The sequence below is a fragment of the Perca flavescens genome, chromosome 4, assembly GCF_004354835.1.
Source record: "Perca flavescens isolate YP-PL-M2 chromosome 4, PFLA_1.0, whole genome shotgun sequence".
In the NCBI taxonomy this organism is placed as follows: Eukaryota; Metazoa; Chordata; class Actinopteri; order Perciformes; family Percidae; genus Perca; species Perca flavescens.
The window spans coordinates 31,608,653-31,623,760 of NC_041334.1; the positions used below are offsets into that span (position 1 = coordinate 31,608,653).

At 40.4% G+C, this 15,108-nt stretch overlaps 1 protein-coding gene across 2 annotated transcripts in view; it reads left to right on the top strand.

The window, feature by feature from the left end:
* Positions 1-15,108, top strand: part of rhobtb3 (Rho related BTB domain containing 3) — a 26,322-nt gene continuing 11,214 nt past the window's right edge. Inside the window, exons 1-7 of one of the 2 annotated variants that reach the window (XM_028575698.1) lie at positions 1-498; positions 879-1,110; positions 1,952-2,144; positions 4,554-4,711; positions 5,012-5,120; positions 7,266-7,461; positions 8,072-8,268. In XM_028575698.1, the coding sequence (XP_028431499.1) occupies positions 497-498; positions 879-1,110; positions 1,952-2,144; positions 4,554-4,711; positions 5,012-5,120; positions 7,266-7,461; positions 8,072-8,268 (1,087 nt within the window). In that variant the 5' untranslated portion in view covers positions 1-496. The remainder of the gene's footprint in view (positions 499-878; positions 1,111-1,951; positions 2,145-4,553; positions 4,712-5,011; positions 5,121-7,265; positions 7,462-8,071; positions 8,269-15,108) is intronic. The other variant, XM_028575697.1, reaches the window with a different exon arrangement.

Below are 15,108 nucleotides of genomic sequence, written 5' to 3' on the forward strand. Positions count from 1 at the left end.
CTCTCTCTCTCTCTCTCTCTCTCTCTCTCTCCTCCCAAATGTTCTTTGCCAGTGAGACTTTGTTTCATCCACCGACGTCATTCATATGGTCTGGACGCTGAGGCGCGAGGCTGCCCTCTCCTCGTAGCTAATTGTGTTTCCTACCGACGGACAACTTGTTTGTCTGTTAGCGCAGTGGCTGCCTGGCTGCCCATGGGCGCTGAGCACACACTCTGCTGCTCTGCCGGCTGGGCTGTCCGATGCGCCTCTGCGGTCGGTTCGGGACGGTATCGGGCTCCGGTTTTATGAATGAATAACAAGACGGGAAAATGCGAGTGACTGCGAAACTCCCCAGCAGCCGCGCTCCCGGGGGGCCAGCCACCGATGAGAGGGATTAACGACGGAGCGGAGCCGTGGCTCATTGCGGAAAAGCCGACTGCAGACTGGCGCGGAAACGCACCGTGAGGGAAACGGGCTCCATAGCGTAGAACAGCGGAACAAAACCGCGGTGACCACAATGTAAGTTACTCTGAAGCTGCAACTCATTAAGGGCTGCGAGGAGATGGGATTCCTGTTATGGTTGCATGCTTTATTTTTTTTAATTTATTTTTGCCAGTAGGCATCACTGCTTAATACATACATCACCGAAAATATGTCTTAAAGTGTATGATTTATTGAACCATAATTCCCTCTCAGGTGTAATAAGGGCCTTGGCAAGCTTATTCTCAGTTATTTTCAGTGACATAACGGTGATGCACTGTCTCCGTGCTAGACATGAATAACAGGGACCAAAGCATGCAAAGATCATCTGCCTCCTCTCAGTGCTACCTCTGGATCATCATCTGTTTGTGTGCATCTTGATTCAAGTCACTTCCAACCACGAGTTGTCTGGCTTACAGGTCCATCCACATCGTGGCTCTGGGCAGCGAGTGCCCTGGAGGAATTGGCCTCGGGGAGGAGATCATGGGCCAGGGCCAGCTGCAGGGAGGCCTGCTGTGGAGCTACCTTGGCCATGGGGCACTGGTGGGACCCTGTGACCTGGAGAGCAGCATTCACAACCCGGCCTTCATGGAGTACACCTCACGTGTGTTTGGAGATGTCACTGTAGTGGTTCGGGATTGCCCCAGCTGGGTAAGAGACTGGCGGTGTGTTTGTGTGTAGAACAGCATGAGAAAAAGAGAGACTTGTATGGGTTGATACAGTGTGAATCTTGTTCCTCATTCATGTGTCCATCCCCATTGTCTCTTTCCCCTTACACCTTCCTGCTTGTGTGATACCACATCAGACTTGATTTGCATAGGAAGGTTAGGGCAGGCCAAGAGGGCAAAACCTGCTATAAAAAGAGGTGTACTTTTGCCAAAGCAATCTCATTGTGAAAGAGTGTCTGTCAGTTCACTGATATGCCGTTTACTTTCTCACTCTGCTTGTTTCTCACAAGACTTACAACATTTCAAATTCCAAGGCCACTTGCCTTCCAGCCCTGATTGCAGGCTTAACAAAATGTCTTTATTCTTAGGAGGAGGCTATTTTAACATGCAGCGCTGCACAAAAAAAGAAAAATGAAAGAACTTTTGTTCTAAATGGCATATGAATTTGAAATAAAAGCACTGTAATTTTGTAGCAGCACTTTATGCGTCCTATTATAGGGCTGTCTAACTTTGTCAGGGGTGGTGCTGCAGAAAGTCTGTCAGTCTAATTCTATGGCTCTTTGTCCTTGTTTTAATTCAAATTGCCCAAAGCTTTTCCAAAGTGTTTTTCCTGCCTAATGAGTTGAATCAGGTTGGTTTAGAATGACACAGGTCATTGGGGGTAAAGTCCCAATCACCACACTGAGGTATTTATACTTAGGGATACTCAAAGGCGAAGGGTTAGAGTTATCTAACGCAAGATTGATGGACAGGTTGCAATTCTCATGTGTTTGTCCTCCTCTGACCTCCTATTTATATTTGTTGTCCTGTTCTTGCCTTTCCAGGACTTGTTGGACAGCGATTGGGCCAGCGTACGGAAAGTTCTTGAGCAGGCGGACATCCTGGTCATTAAATATTCAGTCACTGACAAGCTGGCCTTCCAGCAGGTCAGGAACAGCTACGCCCCGAGACTCCGCCCGCTCCTGAGGCACTGGGGTGTGCCTGTCATCCTGGTTGCTGTTGGAGCGCGGCTGAACGGTGAGAATGCTTTTGTCCTGTGTTTTTGTTATAGCCAGAGTGAGTTTAGTTTTGCCTTCAACGCCTTGACAACTGATGGTTCCTCAAACAGTTTGTCATTGTTGTTCAGGAACAATGGAGTTTGAGAGGCAGCAGATAAAAAAAAATCTCATATCTCAGCCACTGAATTTGATATCCAGGTATTTTAGGGTTGATTTACTACTGCCACAGTTGTTGAGTTTGTTAGCAGGAAAATATAATCTGGTTGGGCCAATGAGATCACTGTCTAAGCCTTGTGTCCTCTAGTGTGTCCTCCCAGCAATGAGGAGGATGTTCATGATTAAATCTCCTCTTGGCTGCCTTCAGGCAGTCAGCTCACATGTTTCCCTGCAGGAAACACACCAAAGCGTGACATTAAGTTGATATTTTTTGGCCATTATGAGCCTTGTAAGCAGACAAGAGCTCGCCCAGCAATGAAATATACACTGTCATGGCTCAAAAGTGCACCACAACAGTATTTTGTCCCTTAAGTAGGACTAAGACACTTGGAGGCTGCTTAACACATCAGAAATTAACATACATGTATACTGTCTGCATGTGTTTTGCGTGCACACGCACACACACACACACACACACACACACACACACACACACACACACACACACACACACACACACACTGACCCTTGTTGAATCCATCTTCGGTAAAGACGCTCATCAAATGCACCAGGTTGTATTTTTAGCTTGTCTGCACGACATACTTTGAGGTCCTGTCAGAGCTCCGTTGCAGAATGATCACAGTGTAAGTCAAGTCTTTGCCAGAGAGAGAGAGAGAGAGAGAGAGAGAGAGAGGAGGAGACGGAGTGAGGAGCTGTAGACCAGAGCCTTTGTTTGTGTTTTTGTTTGTGGCTGCTGTGAGTATTTTCATGCTATCCCCTGGAGAATGATGGCTGAGCACTTCCTGCGGCTCGACTTTAGACCACCTAAAGCCCAGCTGTGGCAGAGAGCGCTGTCGTATACGTGCATTAACACAGCCATTAAACCAGCGCTGAATGCAGGAGCACCGACAGATTTATCCAAGGGCACGCACGCACACCTCACACAGACAAACGCCAAGTCACAGCCTGTCAGTCGCTTACACACACACTCTGCTTTTCATTTTACCTCTCTCTCTCTCTCTCTCTCTCTCTCTCTCATTCTCCCTTGTCTCTATGTCATGCCTGTAGGTTATTAGCAAAATGATTTATCAAATGCCTCAGCACAGCTGTATAGCGTGCTCATTCTCTCTTTTATCTCTGGCTCTCTCCTCTTTTGTGCAGTCTTTTTTCTCCTTCAAGCTAATCCCTCCATATTTTCTGTCTGATTTTGTCTCTTTGGTCCCCATGCACATATGCCACAGTGTGGCTGGTCCTAGTGCACATGCGCTTTGCATATTTTTTCTTTGGACTTAGTGAAGATGTGAAAAGGGTGGCCTGGAAGTGAAAAACACATCAGTATTAAGTTAGAGAAAACCAATGACCTAAAGACATTTCAGAAACCCACATCGCCAAACATACCAAAACAGAAAACAATCTCTTCACAAAAGGGAAAAAAATACATACACCTATCTAAATCCTTATTGGTTGTCTGCAGTCACTCTGTGATAGACTAGAGGAATTAGGAAGTAGGGAAAGCCCACACCGTCCAAGCACATGTGGCTGTGGCATCTGGTTTTTATGTTCTCTTTTGCGAGATATGTTTTCAATTTTAATTTGGTTTGGTTGGAATGTTGTGTTTTTTGTTCTGTTTGTTTCTTTTTGCACTTTTTTGTCCGGCCTATAAGGAACTTTTAACAAGGTTTTGAGTGTCCCGTATTGTATTTTACTGAATTTTTGGGATCTAGTAAATTCAACATGTTCCTGTATAATATTTTGTATACATTTTGCTACATTTTTAAATGTCAATGTTGGCATACTTTGTCCCATAAGGAAGTGTCAAACATTGTTATCCAGCTTTGCACTGAGAGATAGTGTGACTACATACAGTATAATACTGCACTGTGGTGTTAACTTGATATTGCCTGAAGAAAAGCTCCGTTATATTCAAAGCTCCGTTACATTCAAACATTTCTCTGTTACATTTATTGAGAGCTATAAGTACAGTGTACATATTTTTTTGTCTGACGTCGGTCTTCAAAACATGTTTTCATCCATGTCTGGTATGGGCATTAACATTATGGATCAACATGTTGTGTTTGAAGGCACATATGGTAGTTAGTTCCTTGTTTTAGTTGAATATTTGAACAAAAATGAATTATGAAAAGCATAATGTAATATCAGTGACTTATGTATTAGTTCTCATATATCCTCATTAACTATTTATTAGATTCAGTTATTTATATACAGTTTGAATGATTTCATCGTAGGATTAAATTATCCTCTCTGTGTTAAGATGAAGGCCCTCCGTGTACGTGCCCGCTGTGTGCGTCTGACTGGAGCAGCTGTGTGCCTCACAGTGAAGGTCTGCAGCTGTCCCGGGACCTGGGGGCCACTTACCTGGAGTTGCCCTCTCTCAACCACGTCTTTGTGGGTCGCTACTTCGGCAGCGTGGTAAGTGGTCACATCACAGGGATTGAGTGACTGAGTGAGTGACCCTGATAAAATCATTCATATTTTCAGAAATTTGTTCAAATCAAGCTGTAATCTAAAGTCTTCATTTTTCATACTTTTCCTGTCTGTTAAACTTGGTTAACTCTGCGTTTCAGATAGATACAGTACTTAGTAGCGGAGACAGGTAGCTACGTTGGTCTTCTCAGGAAGTTGTTTCCAAAGTAAAGAAAGAAGATGTAACATCACTATTTTTGTACCGTGGATTTGTACTAACGTGTGTATTTCTGCTGTCTTGTTCAGCTGGAGTACTTCATGATTCAGTGTCTGAAACACAAAGCCAAAGAAAGGCCAGAGAAGAGGAGAGGAAATAAAGTGAACGAGCTTTGTCCCCCTCACTTAGAACAACCAGGTCAGAGGAATACTATGGTATCTAAAAACTAATATTGCTTTTTATTTTAGGGGCATTTATTTGTGTCTTTCAATGTTAACCCTTTTAAGCTAATTTAAAATATTTTTTTTTATAAAATTAATTTCAATTATTCTGTCTATTTAGTAATATATATAGTAATTTTCACATTTGTAAGTAATTATTGTTGCTTTAAATTGCTCTTTTTATGGTATATAGAGAACATTCAATAGGAGTGACTGGAGTGTTTCTTCTTACAGCTTACATAGCCATAAAAAAGCTGAGCACAAAGGTTTTTATCCAGATCAATATTCTCTGTTCTAAACTGAAAATAAGAAGAGAGCCAAAGAGCTAGGTAGACTACTTTTAGTCAATGACATTTGAATCAATTTTAGACTGAACTGAGTGTTTGGCACCTTGTTCTGAGGCAGCTCATTGACTGTTGTTGTTGGATAGAAGAGGGTTACTTATTTACTGTGTCTTTAACCAATGTTCTTAATCAGTTTAGGTATTTAAGCACTTGACATTCTGTTTAGCATAGGACAAATGAAATTCTCACAAATCTTTTCTTTTTGAGAAGCTACAACCAGAGAATGTCTGAAAAACTCAAATGATGAATTGATAATCAAAAGGTTGCCAGTTAATCATCAACTAATTGTTTAACCTCTAATTAAGTTTCAATTATAGACTGTAAAAATAAGGTTTATATAATTTTAAATTGCATTTTTAATTAAGCTTCAAAACAAGCCACATTGAACTTGTGTCAAAATATTTTATTATAAACTTTCCTGGCTGCCGGATTTTGCCCCAAACTGAAATCTTTTTGAGTGTGAGCACACCCACACAACAAACAGATCCAGCATCATACTTTATTTTAAAAATGGGAGTCCAGTGTTGTTTTCTTTAAGTGGTGCTAAATTCATAACTACGCTTACTTTACAACTTATTCTACTACTACTGCCATTTCAGTAATGTTCCACACACAGTACATTTTTATAAAAATAGAACACCTGAAAATAATTAACACAAACTCTGTTAAACTTGTATATATATATATTGATCTGGCCAATTTGCTGCTAGATCTAATGCAATGGCTGACAGCTTTAAGTCCAGCCAAAAAGGCAGCAAAGTGCTGGCAGATTTATGGCTGACTGTCCAGAGCTACTTAACTGTACTTATGGTGTAGTTTGCATTAAATGTGACGTGCACTGATTCAGGAACAGCACAATTTTCAGGGCCAAATTTGAGCTGCCATGAAAAAGGATATGAGGTCCATAGAGGAGCGGTGTGTATTATGCATGAATATAATAGGATAATGATTTGTGAAGCCCCCTCTCCTCACTCACCCTACTGTCCTTGCTCAGTACTTTTTGTTAATCTGAATTTAGCACTACCACAAAGTACTGTTTTTTTGTCTCTTTTTTTCTATGAATTGCAGAATCTTTTCTTTTCTTGCATTAACAGTTTTTACAGTTACACTCAGTTAACTGCCAATAATTAACAATGTGACTATTGTGTGCCCACGGTTTTTCCATGTTGTCTTTAAACATTAACCTCGTTTAAAATAAGCTTTTGGACGTACTTGACGTTTGTGTTTTTATCACCAACATAATCTCAAACATAACTAAACATTTCTGTTTAACTTATTGTCCCTTAACATAAAAAAGCAGGAACAAATCCACTGTTTAACGGACAGACAATTTCTCCATTACTTCTTCAGACCAGAATCACATGCAGCGGCCTTAATCTTTGCAGGTCTGTCATTAGTGCAAAGACAAACATATCTGGAAGCATTTTCTCTAACTTGAGCAACAGGACAGGGCACAACATGACATTGGTCTCTCTTATTGTTGACTAAAAGATTTCACTATGACTGACACTATCACTCAATACATACCCGTATACACCCCATTTAGTTGTCAAAACGTATTGTCAAAAAAAGGGGAAATCACTAGTAGAAGTAGACTGGGTAGATTAAGGAAAATGAGAACACCAAAAGTGTAAATTACAACACTTCTGGGGTACAAATCTGGTTGATTTCCCCTTTTATGTTTTTGAAAATTTCAATATCAGCAGTAACTGACTCCATCTTCCTCTCTCCCCCTCTCCTTTTCTTTCTCTGTGCTCCTTCTTCCTTCCTCCATTCAGCACGTCTTCCCCCCATCCGAGTAGAGGAGTCCAGCTTCTCCCAGGACATGCAGTGGTTGTTGGAGCGTGGCATGCAGTTCGCCGATGTGGCTTTCTACGCTGGGGACTCTGGGAAAGAACTGGGGTGGGCGCACGCGGCTGTGCTGTGTGCTGTCAGTCCATACTTCAGACAGCTGCTCCTGGGGCACAAGACCAGGTAGGAGAGATATTAGCTTGTTTGCAGGAGCCTGTAAGTTCAACTGTCTCTCTCTCTCTCGCTCTCTCTCTCTCTCTCTCTCTCTCTCTCTCTCTCTCTCTCTCTCTCTCTCTCTCTCTCTCTCTTCAAATTGCTTTATTGGCATGAATGTCAGAAATAACAATATTGCCAAAGCATCAAGGATAATAATGAAGAAATACATACATACAATTAATTGAGTAAACTAAAATATATACATTTAAAAAAATGAAAATAAAACAAAATCAGGAAAGCAACAACAGTATATCAATATACAGTAAAATCACTAGTGTCAATGTAAGAAAGAAAACAAAGACAAAAGCAAAAAAAACAAAAAAAAACATGAAATAAACCCATTAAGTAGAGGAGTAAATGAGAAGGCAGAGTAAACTGAGGGGAGGTGAACTCCAGATATTAGGTGATGTTGTGCTAGTTGTCTCTCAGGCTGTGACATGCACTCACATATCTCGCTGCTTCTACAGCACTCACACTATTTTCTCTCTCTCTCTCTCTCTCTCTCTCTCTCTCTGCAAACTCTTCTTTTGTGTAACTTTGAAGGATTTTGTGCTGAATTTCACCTCTGTTTGGACAGGGAACGCCCCCAGTCGCGGTGTGTTTGTAGAGAGCGGGAAGGAGGCCCCCAATCGCTGCTCTCCACCTGGGATGGTGGGATTATTGATGACATGCCCCGATCAGAGGGGCACCTGACAGGACGTCTCTCTCGTCTTGTGGTGAAGGACCCCCTTCTGTGTATGTGCTTGTGGGAGACACTCATGTTCATTTATAGAGGTAAAAGCCACCAGTCAAACACAGCACACTCAGATACCACTTAAATCTGCTGTTTTGTGTCTTTTTCCAGAAAACTCTTTCATTTCCATTTAACCTTTTCAAAACTCCACAGCTTGTGAGAGGCTAGCACTATGTAGAACTTTCACTGACTGCTGGTACTATGAAAAGTTACATGGATATGGACATTGAGTAGGCTGATTATTTTCTTGATTAATCGTTTGGTTACATCATTCTTTACAATACAATTTCTTAAAGCCAAAGATGACATATTGAAATTGCTTGTTTTAGTCTAAAAACAAGGATATTAAATTTGCTTTTTTTAATTTAACCAGGTCATGACCTGGTCAAGATAAGGCATAAAACGTGCGAGACAACATAGAGTTACACATTAAATACGCAAAAATATAAACATACAAAATACAACAAAGTGTCTATGAAAAAATACGGATCAAATATAAATACTGACTGTAGTACAGAATCTCTACACAGTTTGTACAAATGGAATAGTGCAAGAAACATTAAACAGATATTAAACAAATATGACTGCAGTGCAAGTAAGATTGTGCCAATTATGCATTGGGGCATAAGAGACAATAAAGTGAATGTGACAGCAGTACTTTAAAATCAACGAATGGAATAAGTGTTTCAAGTTTTAGGTTTTTTTTGTAATTCATTCCAGTCATTGGCAGCTGAAAACTGGAAAGAATGGCAGCCAAAGGAGGAGTGGGCTTTTGGGGTGGGCTATCGTAGAAGACTTAGAAAACCAGAGTGATCCTCAAAGTGATTACAATTCATCCATGTCAGATTTTATGGCAATCCAGCCAATACTCTAAATATATGTTTTGCTAGATTAGATGCTTGTCTTTTTTGTCACTGTGGTCATTTTCAAAAAGAACACCCTGTTATTAAAAAGGAATCCAAGAATACTGCACAGCAAAGTATACAACTAAAATCCTCAAATATAACAAGGGGGTGTTAATCAGACGTGAACTCTAGTGAATGCTTCCAAATTATTTCTGTATTAAAAGTTAACCTAAATGACAAGAAACAGGATAGAAAGTGTAGATCAGAATAGAAAACTGTCTCCAAAACATGCACTTTGTCCAGAGAAATCTGGACTTTTTTGTGCAATGATGTGCATCACACATCACCAGATCTGTAATTTCATGCTTCTAAGCTCTACAAACTGCTCAATGTATTGAATTGCATTCATCATTAATAACCTAGTTTGGGTGATCCTAATTTGAGTGTTGGTAATGCCAAGGCTGCAGCACATTACTGCTGGAGTTTAAATACAGCTAGTCTCACTTTGCCAGACCCTCCTCCAAAGCGCGCTGAAGGAGGCTTCTCCACATAGCATTCGGGCATGGGAGGAAAACGTGCTCTTATTTAATGGCATTTCTTTAAACCAATCAGAATTGTCATGGGTGGTGCTAAACTCTGCACAGAACCGATGCAAAATAGTTGTGCGAGAGAAAACTCAGATTGGACAGATAGTCCAGCTAACTGTCTCAATTTACCCTGCAGAGATCTGAGGAGCAGTCAACAATAGTCCTCATAAACCCACCGAATTTAAAATTCCAACACAAAGAAACCGGAAGGAAACAGAAAATACTGTACATGCATCCGGCGGAATTTCCTGTAGCACCGGAGCAATCCTGGAAGTGGAACGCGAAGGATATAGACTAAAATACAGCTAACAGAGCTGGACTGACATTCATAGCATGGGAACTCCATTCCCCAAAAGCAGTTACTTTTTTTCCAATATTTTAAATGGGATGATTAATGTCCCCAGGCAGTTCGCCTGCTATTGAATCTTGTCCAATGTTCCATTATGGTGAGGAACAGAAATCAGTCAAATTGAAAGTGCTTGATAGTAAGTGACTGTAGTATTTTAATCAAGTTTTGGATCATTCATCATGTAATAGTGTGATCATAAACTGCTTTCTTAACCCGTATTTCTACTTTAATGCCCCAGGCCACTCATGCCTCCTTAATCTTCACCCAGCTCAGTTCCATTTAACATTATGGACATATGGATTGGTACACTGCGCAAGTTCTTTGCAGAAATTTAACTTCCATCATTTTGAATGGCTAATAGGATTTGTTGATAAAATCTGACTCTGTAGCCTGTAGCCTCATATTTTCATAAACAAATGATTAACTCTGTGAAACCAGTGGCGGTTCTACATTGAATGACCCCCTTCGAGCCCCCTCTAAAAAATATATATATATATATATATATATATATATATATATATATATATATATATATATATATATATATATATATATATATTTTTTTTTTTTGCACAGTTATATTTTATTATAACAACATAAGTGAAAAAAATATATATATTTCTCTATTGCACAAATCCTTTACAACAACAGGAAACACGCTTTTCTCCACCTCCAACATTGCCAAAAGACAATGAACATAATTCTGCACAAAATATGACAGTATAGGTTATCAGAACTTAAAATAAATCTACACACTATATACATAAATGTGCCAAAAATATATACAATCATAAAAAATTTAGAGAGCAGAGAGCAACAATAATATAAAATATTAAGAATAATATACAAATAAAATATAGAATAAATATTCTAAATAGCACAAATCCTTCATCACACAAATGTGAAGACACACTAAAGATAATCTAATTATTATTAGCCACACTATAGCACTAAGAACAGAAAACTCAAACAAAAACTTAAACCTGACCTTTCTGGCCTTCCTTGATGCAAATCATAAAATGTCATTGTATGAAATCTGCTCCCCTATTGAGTGATTGATATTGATGACGGCAAGGCCAGTGATCCATTCCTGGCATATGGTTGACCTCAGGTATGACTTGATCGACTTTAGTTTTGAAAAGGTCCTCTCTGCTTGAGCCACAGTGACTGGCAGAGTAAGTGCAATCCTCAGAGCAGTCCAAAAGTTGGGGTAGATATCTGATAGATCCTTATCATGCATAAAAGTGATGAGATCAAGGAGGCTCGTGGTCCCCCGTTTCCCCCTTGTCCTGACCGTTCCATTTGTGAGACCCAGAGGTGAACCTTCCCCACGCGCCCCCCTCCCCTTTTCCTTTCTCACACAGCTTCTGTGCACAAGAAGGCGGATGTCCCCGCCTTCCCGCGGGCTGCAGCGATGTGCTCCTCTCTCAGCAAGCAGGGCGCCTGCAGCTGCAGGGGGCGCCGATTTGCCAATTCCCCACACAATGAAATGATAGATAACAGAAAACCGCTTCGCGACGCAGAGGATTTTTTTTTTTTTAAGTTCTCGTGCTGCCCCCATGTGACATGAAAAAATGCCGCCCCGGGCGTCTGCCCGGTTAGCCCGTGCCAAAAACCGCTACTGTGTGAAACTGTCATGTAAAATTAACAGTAGCTTATATTAACTTTACCTCAAAGGATACAGGCAAATTGTGGCACTTGCATCCAAAATTTTCTCCAGTTGCATATGAAGCCTAGTTAGCTGTGTGAAATTCTCTTGCAACATCAGTGGCATAATGAAAATCTTCTGAGTATGCGGCTCAGAGTCTGCAGTGCTGTGCTTGCAGCATGTTAGATTGCTGCGCCTGTGCGCTTCATAGGAGGCTGCATGTCGTGCAGGAGTCCTTATGGCAAAAAGCTGCGCTAACATCTGATTCATGACCGCGTCATAACATGTATGTGAGCAGAATTGTCTGACACACACATATACACCAAAGGCAGACACACAAACACATAAGCTGAGTGTGTATGTGTGCTGGTGAAAGGTAAGTGGAGAAGGAAAGAAGATTATAGGGTTAGACTGAGTCTCTGTGAGTGACTGTATGAATGAGAATAAGAAAGCCAGCAGTTGAAAGATGGAGGGCGCAGTGTGTGTTTTCACGCACGCATTGGCTGCTCGCATCTTGCTCTTCTAATTTTTATTCTCTTAATTTTAATACATACTGTGTATATATATATATATATATATATATATATATATATATATATATATATATATATATATATATATATATATATATTTATACTTATATTGTTTTGTTCTGTTTAACCTCTTATTTTAGAGAATGTGTGACATGCACCTACAACACCAAAACAAATTCCTTGTATGTGTAAAAAACGTACTTGGCAATAAAGCTTTTCTGATTCTGTTTCTGATGTTAGGGTGAGAGAGGTGGTGGAGTGTTTAAGGTGCTCGTGGAGAGTGTTTGGGTGATGGGAGAGCTGGGCACTAGAGCATACTGTTAATGTGTGTGTGTGGGGCTTGGAGAGAATAGCGGAAAGAGGAATGTTCATTTGCAGAGCACAATACGAATGTCACGTTTCCATAAAACACTGCAGGGAAACAGTGTGAAGTCTTGTGTGAAAAATGACTAATGTTAACCTTCATAATAGTGGGTCTAAAGCAGCTGACCTCACATACAGTGTGTGTATTTCTGTATTAGTGTATTGTCTTGAATTGGCTAATCAGATGTTAATGTGTGCCTATTTCTCCCACAGAAACCTAGGGAGCACAGTGAGCCAATGCTTGGTGTTCATTTGCAGTAAATCCACAACTAGCTGTACTTTGCATTCCTAGTGATGGGATGAATATCTTCTGCTCGCAATTCAGTTCCAGTCATTTGTCAGTTGTAGCTCATTTTATTGGCTTAGCAGTGCTCATTTCTACAACATCATGTCTCTGTAAATGCACAGTGTCACACTCATGGTATTATTCCACGCTTGGGTTTTTTGTCACTTGAGTGTGTGTGGACAGTCACAGAGGCCATGACTTTGCTTGTGTGATGTTAACACTGTGAGACTCTGTCTCCTTGTGTAGTGTGCTGCTGAATTATTGAGTTTGGCACTTGGTTGCTATTGTGTGCTTGCATGTTAAGCACATGTATAATGTGTACGACACAGACTAAACATTGTGTGTTTGTGGCCATCCTGGCATAGTTTGGTGGTCAATTATAGACTATACAGACCAGTTGTTTTTAGGGATGACATGTCTTACTGGGGAAAAAAGTGTTTCAATTTAATTTTCCTGCAACTGAATATGCACAAAGCACACTGCTTTGTGTCCTTGTTCAGGTTACGATTTAGAGTCAGGAACGTAGTAGTTATGGAGAAGGTTAAGGAAATCCTCCATGAAGTTAGTGTTAATCTGTACAACTTGTTCCCAAATATATTTCAGCATTTGTGTTTGTCTGTGTGTGTGTGTGTGTGTGTCTGTGTAGGTGGGTGAGTACACCAACATTGAAACCTATTTGTGAGTTTATGTAGAAATGATTTAAGCATTTCTGCAGCTTTTTGCATAGGCATTCTATTTTATCCTGTTCCTTTCTATCCCACAAATGAAAGCATTTCCCAGTGTATCCAGTTCAGTTTTTTGTGGAGTTTTGCTGCATCATATGTCAGCTCCTGAGCTAATCTCTCACCCTGCCTGTGACAGGGTGTCTGTGCTATGCAGTGTTATTATCCAACACCGTGTGTTGAGGTAATCCCTCTATCAGCCCAAATGCCATCATTATGAACTAATGATGAGAGTAATCCTACCCAGTCCAGCTCCCTTCTTCCCTTAACAGTCTGTTTATGTCCCAGTGAGACAGAGTGCGCCACCCCAATCAAGCTGCCGGGCTCTGCAGGCTTTATAAAGGAGTATACTACTGAAGTGAATAAATGCAGGGTGAAGGTGGTGGCAACTTTCTGTATATTACAGCCTAAATTCATATTTCCCTATTTATTTGTTTATTTATTGTATAGCTATCATTTTAAACCATCCTCGCAGCATCCATAGTTCCAGAGGATGAATTCCAGGACTTTGGTGATCTCCTGACTTTAACTCTAGCGCCACCATGAGGTTCACATTTGTGGTTTGAAGTGAAATGTGTCAACAATTGTAATCACTTGATCCATGTGATCCCTTACCCTTTTATTGCCATTATGAATCATCAGGACATTATTTCAATTTGTCTAATACTTTGTTATGACCAAATACAACTGGCATTCCCATCAGCCTCAGCTGAACGTTGTGTTTAGTGCTAATTAGCAAATGTTAGCATGCCAAAGATTACCTGTTACACACTATGGCTACACATCAGTTTTTTAGCATTGTCACTGTGAGCATGTTAGCATGTTAACTTTAGCATTTAGGTGAAAGCACCACTGTGTCTAAAATACAGTCTCACAGAGCTGCTAGCATGGTTGTAGACTCTTGTTGAAACACAGTAGTTAACCGTGTTTTTAGCTTTAGCCAGTAAAACTAGTAAATATGCTAAAATATGCTATATTTTAATGCATGTTATGCTTTAATACTATATGTATTTAAAACATATTTGCTGTATTATATTTATTTGGAATGGCATTATTAGCAAACCAAAAAAATAAAGTTTTAAAACTGAACCAAAATTAAAGCTGCAAGCAGTGTCGGACGGGTCCTCGCACCTCCTTGCACGTTGGGGTTACTGGCGGATGCTGCTCCTTGCGAGTGTGCATTTGCGCGGCACTCAGAAATCTTTATATTTTTCAATGAAAATGAGACAATAATGAGACAAAAATGATCACCCCCTCCAACATCGTGAATCAAATCACAATCACAGCATCAGCCAAAACAATCGCAACTAAACATTTTCATCATATCATGCAGCCCTAATTCAGAATCTGCGTCTCAATCAGGGTTTTTACTGCAGTTTGTGACAGTTTACGGCCTCTCGCCTGTTTATGGCTTACAGTCCCGATAAGAAGGAGAAACACAGGTACTTTTAGACATTATCAAATACTCAGATATCAACAGGTTTTTGGATATGAGGCAATCTTTTCTAGAAGGTGGTTGAAGGAATGAAAGAGGGACGCTGTGTTCAC